The following is a 12,840-nucleotide window of genomic DNA, read 5'->3' as shown; positions in this document are numbered from 1 at the left end:
GTCCATGAGCCATGAAAACACTTATGAGCCTACCCTGCGCCGGGCACAGCGCAGGCAGATGAGACACAGCGAAGACTGAGGGAGTGCCGGGCACTTGGGGAGCACCTGCTCTCTAGCTCTGAGCAGCCTGGCAGAAGTGATGGCATCTTTTTTTTTTTCTTACTTTTTTTTTTCCTTGGCCACCATGCATGATCTCAGTTCCCTGACCATGGCCCCTGCAGTGGAAGTATGGAGTCTCAACCACTGGACCACCAGGGAAGTTCCAGAAAGTGACTTACCATCTGCGTTCTCTACCACTGTACACCGTGCTCACCACAGGAAGGGCTCCATAAACATCAACAAAGTGAAAGAAACTGCTACTAACTAGTTTCATCTTAACCATGTCTAATGCCAAATTCTTCAACACTTAAATATCAAGCCTCACCCTAGTTAAATCCTCAGCTATTTAAAATATGCTGTTGTCCTAAATCTAATATTAACGAGATCTACTTACTCTTAAACCTAAACTATGAATGCTAGTATATCTACATTTGTAAAATATACAGATGTGTTCATATTTACCTCCTATTAAAATAATTTTTAAAAAATATCTGATTTATTTACTTAAGTTTAAGGTCCAGGCTTGATCATTTGCTGGTGTTGTCTCTTTCCCCTGAGTGGAATTTGGGGAATAAGGTAAAACTGAAGAGTTAAAGTGGGTCCCCAATGCAAGGTGCAGTATTTTTTATAAGACTGAAAAATTAAAGCTCTCTCTCATCCCCACTACAGAAAGGACTTTATTTTCGTCATTTCTTAAGCAGAAGACCCAGCGAGGGGCAGGAACCCCTGGCAGAGACCAATGCCAATGAACAGCAGACATTAAAAAACACTGTTCAAGTCTTTCCATAAAAGAAAATAAACTTGTGCAGCTAAAGGGTTGAGACATTTTTTAAATTCAACTGAATTCAAACATATTGACCTATCTCTGAGTGCTGAACATTTTTTGTCACGAAAAATTTCCTTGTGATACGATTGGAGTCCTGTGACCTGAGTATTATATCTACCTGTGACTCCAGGCATCACTAGAGTTCAACAGAACAACCAGAGCCAGGGTATTACTCCCTAAGCAGAAGTTTCTGGACCACACCTGCACAACTTATGTTGTGCTGCATGCTGTAAGACACTAAAGCATGGGCTTCTGCGTCAGACAAGCCCGGGCTGTGCAGCCTCCCAACAATATGACTGACTTTGCACTTTCTTTTCAGAAAGAAAATAAAAGCTTGTTTCAACATGAGGACTCTTAATTATCAAAGGGACCCGAGAAAATACCTAAACCCAGGGGGAGCTGAGAAAGAGCTTCCGAGCATCTATGAGAGGAACGAAGGATTGGCTGCCGACCAGCCGCTCTCTACACAAGCCCGGCAGACACCATCAGCTGATGAGTGCAGTGCTGAGGGAAGGGCAGCCTTCCTCGGGCCTGGCCGCCCTGCCCAGAAGGACCCTGACACCCGCCCCACTCCTGTGCACAGACAGGAAGCCTGTGGGGCCAGGAAGTGAGGCATCAGGACTGGATCCTGGGTGAGGATCTGCTCATCCCATGCATGGGTGCTCTCACGGGTGATGCTGACAATCAAGTGGCTTGACACATACAGAGAAGCAAAAATGGAGGCGAGGGCAGCCGAGCGAAAGCAAGAGCCCACACTGGCAGGAAGAGAGGAGCAGGGTGACGTGTTAGCACAGCGGGCTAGGGGGGCTCTGAATGGATTTACTTCTTGCCGCTGGAAAGAGACCTCAGCGTGAGCAGTCACCTCCTGGGTGCTGCTCTTAAATTACTCAGGAGTCCTCATCAACAGCAAAATGGGCCACAGCCTAGACACACCTCAACTCGAAAGGCTTGAGCGGGAGACGAGAAACTACATTTCACTGCTTACAAAATTTAAACAGAATGTAAGTCGCTTGGAAAGGAGACACAGGTAGGTACTGGGATACTCCATTGTGTAAGCTTATCCAACAAACATAAAGATCATTCAGTGTCTCAGAGTCACCAAAATGTGTTTTCCCTCTAAAGTTGACAAAAAATAATACAAATTTCCACCTGCAGAATGGCTGTTGGGTAAAACTAAGATAGCAGACAGCATAAAATATACTTCTTACGCTGGGACTGCGAGACCACTTTGGCGCGACTGCGGCCCCGACTGTCGGGTGTAGAGGCGACGTTGGTGGCGCTCCCGGAGCTCTGCCGTCGTGTGCGGATCCGGCCTGGAGGACACAGCAAACACAGTGCTTCCGTAATGTTTCCAGTAAGTGCAACCCACTCAGCAAAGCACCCGGACCGCAAACGAGGGGCATGGGCTGAGTCACCTCCAGGGGAGCAGGTCTCCCCACGTGTGGTCTTGACACGCACACGAGCACCGGTCTGCATACACAGACTCTACAGGCATGTCAGAAACTCCCCAGAGGTACTCACGCACCTATCAGGTGCTTTTGTTTCAACTATCTCAGCATATTCTATTTTCAGATGAGGTGACAGTCACTTGAATAATTTTTCCACAATTTTTAAAAATTCTCTCTCCTGTTTACTGTCTACATAATCTGTCATATTTCCAAAAGCAGAAAAGAATATTAGCTGTCATCTTCATAAAAATACTATAGGGGAAAAAAAGAGTAAATGGAAAACAAAATAAACAAACAAACAAAAAATCTTCTTAACCTGGCAATCAACAAAAACTACAGCACCCTGGAGAATAAATACTGTCTTGATAAATAGCATTAAACTTCTATTTTAAAGCATGTATGCCAGCAAGTTTCTAGGTTACAAAAGATGAAGTTTATTAAAAGAATCAATATTAGGAGTACCTAGAGAAATGACCTAAAAATAATGTAATGTCACAAGCATTTATGAAAAAATTTTATGCTTTATGTAAAGCAATGTGTTAACGCCAATTATTAAAGCATTAAACAATATAAAAATGAATTCATAAATAGTCAATCACTGATGGTAAGACTAGAATGATTAAAAATTAATTTTTAAATTCAGGGATTCTTTGTTTTCAAAGGGACACAAAATGCTCAACTTCCATAATTCAATCAGAATAGCAAACTGATTTTGCTATTCTGAAAACAAAACAATCTGAATTCCCACTGGCTTCTTATGTTGTTCAAAAGCACATCTACCTCATCAACTGAGAAAATCTGCAGAAAGGCAATACAGGAAAACAAATCTGAAAGCTTGAAAAAAGTTCAAGAAATGAAGGTAAGGAGCAATAAAAGAAAGCTTGGCACTTAATTTAAAAAAAAAGAAGAAGAAAGCTAGAAAGAATCAATGACTTTTAAGAGGAATTGAATGAAAAGACCTAAAAATTCTACAATCTATATTAAAATTAGTATAGATGTGTCTGGTGGAGAAAGTAAAGTCCGATGTTGTAAAGAACAATACTGCATAGGAACCTAGAATGTTAGGTTCATGAATCAAGATAAACTGGACGCAGTAAAGCGGGACATGGCAAGAGTGAACATCAACATCTTTACAAATCAATGAGCTAACATGGATGGGAATGGGCGAATTTAACTCTGATGACCATTACATCTACTACTATGGGCAAGAATTCCTTAGAAGAAATAGAGTAGCCCTCATAGTCAAGAAGAGAGATCAAAATGCAGTACTTGGGTGCAAACTCAAAAATGACAGAATGATGTCAGTTTGCTTCCAAGGAAAACCATTCATTGTCACAGTAATACAAGTCTATGCCCAAACCACTAATTCCAAAGAAGCTGAAGTCCAATGGTTCTATGAAGAGCTACAAGACCTTCTAGAACACACCAAAAAGATGTTCATCATAGTGGATTGGAATAGAAAAGTAGGAAGTTTAGAGATACCTGGAGTAACAGGCAAGTTCGGCCTTGGAGTACAAAATGAAGCAGGTCAAAGGCTAACAAGAGTTTTGCCAAGAAAACGCAATGGTCATAGTGAACACCATCTTCCAACAGCACCAGAGGTGACTCTTCAGAGGTACCAATATAGAAATCAGATTGAGCATATTCTGTGCAGTTGAGAAAGGAGCAGCTCTCTCTACACAGTCAGCAGAAACAAGACCTGGAGCTGACTGTGCCTCAGATCGTGAGCTCCTTATTGCAAACTTCAGGCTTAAATTGAAGAAAGTAGGAAAAACCACTAGACCATTCAGGCATGACCTAAATCAAATTCCTTATGATTATACAGTGGGAGTGACAAGTAGATTCAAGGATTTAGATCTGAAAGAGTGCCTGAAGAACTCTGGACGGATGTTTATAATGCTGTACAGGCGGTGGTGACCAAAACCATCCCAAAGAACAGGAAATGCAAGAAGGCGAAGCGGTCGTCTGACCAGGCCTGACACGCAGCTGAGAAGAGAAAAGCAGCAGAAAGCCAAGGAGTGAGGAGAAGATCCCCTGGAGGAGGGCATGGCAACCCACTCCATGATTCCTGCCTGGAGAAGTCCATGGACGGAGGAGCAAGGGAGGGCTACAGTCCATGGGGTTGAGAGAGTCAGACGTGACTGAGCAACTGACACCAGGGGAGGATATATCCAACCGAATGCAGAGTTCCAGAGAACAGCCAGGAGACATAAGAAAGCCTTCTTAACTGAACAATGTGAAGAAACAGAAGAAAATAGTAGAATCTGGAAGACTAGAGATCTCTTTAAGAAAGTGAGAGCTACGAAGGGAACATTTCATGCAAAGATGGGCACAAAAAAGGACAGAAACAGAAGTAGAAGACATTAAGAAGAGGGAGGTGGCAGGAATACACAGAAGAGCTATACAAAAAAGCTCTTAATAACCTGGATAGCCAAGATGGCGTGGTCACTCACGTAGAGCCAGATATTCTGCAGTGTGATGTGGGCCTTAGGAAGCATTACCAGGAACAAAGCTAGCGGAGGTGATGCAATTCCAGTTGAGCTATTTCAAATCCTAAAAGATGATGATGTTAAAGTGCTGCACTCAACATGCCAGCAAATTTGGAAAACTCAGCAATGGCCACAGGACTGGAAAAGGTCAGTTTTCATTCCAATCCCAAAGAAAGACAATGTCAAAGAATGTTCAAACTACTGTATAATTGCAGTCATTTCACATGTTAGCAAGGTAATGCTCAAAAGTTTCAAGTTAGGCTTCAACAGTATGTGAACTGAAGAACTCCAGATGTACAACCTGGATTTAGAAAAGGCAGAGGAACCAGAGATCAAACTGCCCACATCCATTGTATCATAGAAAAAGCGAGGGAATTCTAGAAAAACATCTACTGCTTTATTGACTACATGAAAGCCTTTCACTGTGTAGATCACAACAAACTGTGGAAAATTCTTAAACACAAGGGAATACCAGACCACCTTACCTGACTTCTGAGAAACCTGTATGCAGGTCAAGAAGCAACAGTTAGAACCAGACATGGAACAACGGACTGGTTCCAAATCAGGAAAGGATCACATCAAGGCTGTATATTCTCACCCTGCTCATTTAATTTATATGCAGAGTACATCAATGCAAAATGCTGGGTTGGATGAAGCTCAAGCTGGAATCAAGACTGCCAGGAGAAATACCAGTAATCTCAGATATGCAGATGATACCACTCTAATGGCAAAAAGCAAAGAACTAAAAAGCCTCTTGATGAGGCTGAAAAGAGGAGAGAGAAAAAGCTGGTTTAAAACCCAGCATTCAAATAACAAAGACCATGGTATCCAGTCCCATCGCTTCACAGAAAAAAGATGAGGAAAAAGTGGAGGAAAGTGGCATATTTTATTTTCCTGGGTTCCAAACTCACTATGGACGGTGACTGCAGGCAGCCATGAAATTAAAACATGCTTGCTCCTTAGAAGAAAAGCTGTGACAAACCTAGACAGTGTATTAAAAAGTAGAGATCATCATTTTGCCAAAGGTCCGTATAGTCAAAGCTGTGGTTTTTTCAGTAGTCATGTACGGATATGAGATTTGATCCATAAAGAAGGTTGAGTGCCTAAGACCTGATGCCTTTCAAATTGTGGTGCTGGAGAAGACTCTTGAGAGTCCCTTGGACTGCAAGGAGATCAAACCTGTCCATCCTAAAGGAAATCAACCCTGAAAATTCATTAGAAGGACTGATGCTGAAGCTCCAATACTTTGGCCACCTGATGCGAAGAGCCAACTCACTGGAAAAGACCCAAAAGGTTGAAGGCAGGAGGAGAGGGGATTGACAGACGATGAGATGGCTGGATGGTATCAACTGACTCAATGGACCTGAGTCTGAGCAAACTCCAGGAGACAGTGGGGGGCAGGGACAGCTGGCGTGCTGCCGTCCACGGGGCTGCAGAGTCGGACACGACTCAGTGACTGAACACGACTCGCTATGAACCGCAAATGAGAACTCAATATCCCCATAGCAGCATACCTAATTAACCCCACTTTACAGATAAGGAAACAGAGAAGCATGGGGATTAATTGCTTTATCCAGTGTCCCACCAATGGTTTAGATTCCCATGCATGGCTGGCGGGCTGACCCAAGAGTTAGTCTCCTAAGGAAGTCACCAAGCTATAGCCAGGCAGTCACCAGAGCAAACTGAAGACAAAAAATAGCTGAATTTACTTTTTTGTTTAAATTTTTATAAAATACTTAGACCACAAAAATTTTTTTAAATGAGCATCCACACCCACTCAGTCAAGAAAATAAAAACCTTCTGTATCCTTCACCTCAACCTGCAACATTTTTGGTAACATGAGCTGAAGCCCAGTGTTCATCATTCCCTTACATTTATATTTTTAATATACATGGTTGTATAACCAAGAAATAGATGGCATTATTTTACATATTTTAAATGTAACTTTATCATAGGGTACACATATTTTCCCACAACTGACGGTTTGGCTCAACATTTGTGAGGTCACATGGAAGTGACTTTTCTTCCAGTTAAAGGGGAGAGCCATTTCACTTTTTCCATATGGCTATGGAAGGCACAACCCCTTTCTTACTAATGTAAAGAGCCACCCATGTCACCTATGAAGCACTTGTACACACACAGGGCTCTGTTTCTCCACTGTCGAGTCTGCCCCATTAGTCCAGGTGTCCATTCTGTGCAACGTACACGGCTGTGAGCAGCTTTTCAAAACCACCTTCTCAGCTGGTTGGTCAAATCAAGCCACTTTTCCCTACAGCCCTTGCTCTCTCACATATGCACATGAACATGCAATAAATAGACGTGGAAGTCTGACTAGAACTGTGGAACCTGGGATTAATTTTTTGGGGAAAAGACAGCTTTATGATATCAATCTTTCCATTTGTTACTGTTTTTCTATAAAGCTTTATCCAAAAGCTTTACCCAATTTTGTAAACTTCTTCAAAGGTGCCTTATTTTTATTATATAGAATATAGTTTATTAAATTATATTTCCTAACTTGTTCACAAACAAGAATTGATCTTAACACATTTGATCTTAACTCTAGGAATCTTGCTAAACTTTTATTAATCCTACCCACTTACATGTAGATTATTTGGTATTAGCTAAATAGAAAACCAGGTTCAAATGAGACTTCAGTTTTCTCCCTTCAAACTCTACCCTTTGATTACTTTACCTGCTGCTTTGGAACACATAGCACAAAGCTAAAAAGGAGTACAAAGTGGGTTTTGTTATCTTGAGCCACAGTTTTTGTTTTTTTTTTTTAATTCTGGAATTTCATAAAAACTATATTTAAACAAGTTAAGAAAACTCATTCCTAATTGCTAAGAATTTGTCAAAAGTGTTAGTGTTTTTTTTTAATTAAATTTTTAAATGCTTTGTCTTCATCTTCTGATATAAGATTATTCTCCTGGATGTACTGAGCTGCTCAGTACATTCATTTGAATGTTCCATACATATATTTGAATGTTCACAGCTATAAGGTTTGAAAGTGATTTTTTTTTTTAAAAGAAAGTACTTAGCCTGGCTAAAAATACTTTGGCCACCTCATGTGAAGAGTTGACTCATTGGAAAAGACCCTGATGCTGGGAGGGATTGAGGGCAGGAGGAGAAGGGGACGACAGAGGATGAGATGGCTGGATGGCATCACCGACTCGAAGGACATGGGTTTGGATGGACTCCAGGAGTTGGTGATGGACAGGGAGGCCTGGCGTGCTGCGATTCATGGGGTCGCAAAGAGTCGGACACGACTGAGCGACTGAACTGAACTGAACTGAACCCTCTTACTACCTTGCTTGTCTTTTTAAGTTTTTATTTCTTTAAATATCAAGACAACAAAATGGTTTCTTTTCTTGGAACTTTATGGGAACTCTTTAAGATCTATACTGAAGTTGAGTTCTTCTGATGAGGATCTATGTTTGCTTCTGCTAGTGTCCTATGGAGACAAGCAATTCACAGCCACTTTAAACTGCCTTATCTATTTGGATTTTTCAGATCACAAAAGTAGCACAAATTCTGAGCAAAAATCTGCATGAAGACCCAATTTATGGTTGCAGATTTTCAGGTAAGATTACTTTCCCTGCTCTACCCAGTAACTGAGGTTCCAGTGGGTAGATTCCCTCACTCTCTTCTATTTAGTAGAGTTAACCTCTCGTTCACCACTGATGACATAGGTCTTGGGTGGTTCGGGCTTACTTTCTGTCACTCCATGCCCTAAGCACTCATAGCAATGCCCCATGTCTCCAGGATTCAGCCAAAACCTGAAGATGCAAACCAGCTTTGGCTTTCATCCCCCAGGGTTTTGGCTCTGGCTAAAGAATGTAGATGTGTGGCTTCACAGCAATGAGCGATCTGTTCTCAGTTGCGAAGATCATTCAGACTACTGAATTCTGCACTCTGCTGAATATACAAGTTTTTTATTTCTTTTAATCATTTAAGTACAGCAACTTTATATTAAATAAAAGACCCTTAAGTCTTAAAGAGATTAATTATGTTTTTATTCTTTTCCTTTGCTGTTTATCACTCATCATAGATGTAATTTTGGACTATGAGCTCATATTTGGCATACTTTAATCTGTGAGAACCCTAAGACACCAGATTTGAGAGTGGCTTTCTCTATAGAACTTCAATGTTCTATATTGCTCCTGTCAGGCATCCTTGGGAGCTGTAAATGCAGACCATTTTAATCCATCAGGTTGGGGTTTCCAGATAACACAGGTGAGATAAACTGAAAGCACAACTTGTGTGAGAAGGAAGTTTAGTCACAAGTTGGGGAAGACTGATTTTTGCTTTGCCTGGGACGGAGTCAAGAGAGAGATCATGTCAGTTTGAAGGTAAAAAGGTTTCTTTTCCCCCAAACCCATCTTTTCATGGATATATAGTAGTTAAAATGCTATCTTAGTGATAACTCTTAACTCTCACTGAGGTGATTACATGAGAAACCTCAGAGCACCCTTAAAATCAGTTTCTGGAAGTCTAAAGGGCCTCTGTTGTGTTGTACTCAGATATGTATATAAAACTATCCATGGCATGGTTAGAAAGCATCACCGACTCCATGGACACAAATCTGAGCAAACTCCAGAAGACACAGGACAGGGAAATCTGGCGTGCTGCAGTTCATGAGGTTGCAAAAAGTCAGACATGACTTAGCAACTTAATAATAACAACAAGAAGTATATTTCCTTTATTGGAAGAGGTTTAGTTTTAGTAATTATATTAGTTTGGCAATATTACTAAAAATGCCTGCATATGTTTTAAAGAGATAATATAAAACACTCTATGGCCTTTAGGAAAAATAAAGTCTACTCAATAAACATAACAAACAGTAAAAATATACTTCAGTTCTATACCATGACCTGTTAATGACATATTCATTCATACTGTGTTTTGACAAAGACAGAAGATGTGGGGAAAAAAAAAAAGCCAGCAAAAGTAAAAGATATTGAAAGGGGATGTTAGGGGGGAAAATTCTGGAAGGAGAGACGAGAGAGGCATTTAGAGAATGCATGTATCTAGAGAAGCGCAGACCCACAGGAAACCAGACCTGCAGGAGGAGTGCAGCCTTTGACTTATGTGGAGGGAGGATCAAAGAGCACCTGTCCGTCATGGCCGGCTGATGGTGCCGCTGAGAACTGCTTCCAGTCACACTGCCCTTCTTGTGGAAAAGCCCTCCGAGCAGGAAATGAAACTGGCGTACTGGTTTAACTTGGAAGCATGGTTCTCCCACGTTCAATTTAGCCGAAGACAGCTAAAAGTCATTCGACAGCCTCCCATCACTCGGGTCTCTGTCCTCCTGCCTGAGCTCCACGTGGAGATGTGAGGACGCAAAGGCCTCCACGGAAATCTCACTCTCGAGCTGGGGAGCTCCAGGCCCACGGACTGCTTCCCACTTACTGGCTGGGGCACACCACATTCGACCGCACACCCACGTGGCGTTTAAGAAAGAAAGGTGGAAAGCTGAGCACTCTAAGTGTCCCTCTACACAGATAACTTTCATCATATGTTTTAAAGATAAAAGTAAAAGAAGTTTAACACTTTTATTTCTATATATATAGGCACATTTTGTGTGCAAAAAGACTAATCACTTAAAATTGCTTGGATAAATACACAGCAATACCAAATGTTTTATTTCCCAGTAAAATGGAACTAAAATCTAAGTTTCTTTTTCTAAAGAGCAGACAAGGCTGCAGAGTCTTTTTTTAATCATGTAATCTTAATGAAAATAATAGTTAAGCATTGCCCTTGACCATCTAATAACATATGATAACTTATTCTCTGAAACCATCAGCAAGTCATCAGTATCCACAGGTCACTGAAGTTTTTTTTCAAGTACTTTAACTCTTCATTTTAAGTTATTTTGGAAAAAAACATGAATAATACATTTCCTGAACCCAGCAATTAAAAAAAAAAAAAGGCAAGCAATGAGAAGATGAGAATTGTTCATTTTCTTCATAAGCTGAGTATCTGCAGGGGCCTCTGTGCCTGCTGGGGATGTGCTAGTCCACAGAGGCTAAGTCCCACAGCTGCCTCCACATCTGCAGATCAAATAAGTGTAGACCTCGCAGGACTGTGTGGTTACTTATCCGCCTACAAGTGGACCCACACGCTGCAAAACCAAGCTGTTCAGGGGTCAGTGGTGACTGATTATAAACTCTCTCACAAATGGCATAACAGATAATATCAACGTTTTCTTCTTCCAAATCCTCCAAGTCACTGAACATAACACGCTGAAAGATAACCTGGAAATAAACTTTTGTCCAAAAGTTGAGCTTTGACTTCTTCACAAAAAACATTTTTTTGATTAGTTGTAAATGTCAGGATAGCTATTTCATGTGTGCAATAAGGAACCCCCAGAGAATATTTATTTTTTTCAATCACTATAACGAGGGAGTCACCAGACTTCAAATGTATAGTCTGAATTTTGGATTCAGAGCTTCCAACTACCAATTTAAATTACTGCCTCCTGATGCAAATATCTAGTGCTTGTCCTAAGAGCTACCGAAACAGAGAGTAACATACTCAACGCACATATTAACAAATTTTCAAAAGACTCAAAATGATCCTAAAAATTCAGACAGGAAACTCTTGACAAGATGCTAAATGATGTTCGGTGTGTATGAAGCTTTTCTAAGCAGCCTGCTAAAATTCATAGCTGAAACAGACAGAAATGACAGCTCAAAGGGCTCCCATGGCCTCTATTTTCCATCTCATCATCACACAAGGCTGGAGGCTCTGACCAGCCAGCGCTGTGACAGCCAGGATGGCCCTGGGACCAAGACCGAAGCACATGGAATTCTGGCTAATTCTGAATTCTGTATGACTAAGGGCCCACAGATCATCCTCCACTTTCCTACCAGGAGGAGGACCGGAAAGAGACTTCTTGTCCTCAGCTTTCAGCACAAAAATTGAGCAAGCAACCCTCTGACCTTACCCTGAACAGGTAAAAGAAAACTGACGGGTAAAAATAATGGAATAACAGGCTGACTTCCATTCTCTCACAGAGGGATATGAAACCAACCAGGACGCCCTGCAAAAAATGTGGAAATTCCCACATCATGTCTCTAACTTTCCATGTCATCTGCATTATTATTGTATCCTACTCTATTCCCTGTCCATCTAGGCTGAGGAAATACTTAAGATCCTTTCTTGGAGAAAGAGAAACATAAAATGACTTGTTTCAACTAAAAAATGTAAGAAAATCACACCTAGCCTCAGTCTTCTATCACAAATGGCAGCCTTAGGGTGCCACGGGCCTTTTGTCCATCTTTCATTTTGGAAACTTCTCATTTCAAAAGCTTATCCAACTCCAAGAACCATCAGTGGAGCTTGTCAAAAATTCAGGCTCCTTGCTTGTTCCAAACTTAATCAGAATTTTCAAAGGGCAGCACCTAGGACTCTGCTCTTGTAAGCAAGATTCCAGAATTTTATGATGAGATAAAACTGAAGAACATTGATCTTGAGACTACATGTCTTTTAAAAATTTCATTCCAATTTTTCCTTTGTGAGTTTCTTAGAAAGTAGTGTATGAATTAAAAGCACTGTGAGCTGCACATCTCGAGATAAAACCCAGTCTACTCTGCTGGCTGGCCTTTAGAGGGGCTAAATGTAAAGCAGGAACTTAATCTAGCAGTTCCTAATTGTTAAATCACTATCCTGAGGATTGCTGAGTCTAAGCCATTACCTTACGCAAATGAGGTAACTCTGTATTTCAATTATCTGCAACATCATGCTTACTACCTAGAGACTTTGCAAAGCGGATCATGTCTACCAGGTGCTATTCAAAGACCTGTACTGACAGGAAGAGCTCTGTCTAAAATTCAAAAGAATCAAGCATCAGAAAGAGCCTCTTGAGATCAACACAAAGAGAAAACCAAGTGGATGTGGAGATGTGTAATTCTTCCACCAGTTTTGCTCCTGTGTGTCCCAGAGAACACAGCACAGAGAAGGCATTTAACCCAGGTTG

The 12,840-nt window shown here is 41.1% G+C and overlaps 1 protein-coding gene across 5 annotated transcripts in view; it reads right to left on the bottom strand.

Annotated features, from left to right (window-relative positions):
• CLASP1 (cytoplasmic linker associated protein 1) overlaps positions 1–12,840 on the bottom strand; it is a 266,484-nt gene that overhangs the window by 82,347 nt on the left and 171,297 nt on the right. For all 5 annotated transcript variants that reach the window (XM_065931368.1, XM_065931366.1, XM_065931370.1 and 2 more), the window contains exon 20: positions 2,134–2,238. In XM_065931368.1, coding sequence (XP_065787440.1) covers positions 2,134–2,238 — 105 coding nt within the window. The remainder of the gene's footprint in view (positions 1–2,133; positions 2,239–12,840) is intronic.

This window comes from Muntiacus reevesi, chromosome 3, assembly GCF_963930625.1.
Source record: "Muntiacus reevesi chromosome 3, mMunRee1.1, whole genome shotgun sequence".
Taxonomy (NCBI): Eukaryota; Metazoa; Chordata; class Mammalia; order Artiodactyla; family Cervidae; genus Muntiacus; species Muntiacus reevesi.
Note: the sequence above shows the minus strand (reverse complement) of the source record. Positions and strands in the feature narration are given on the sequence as shown.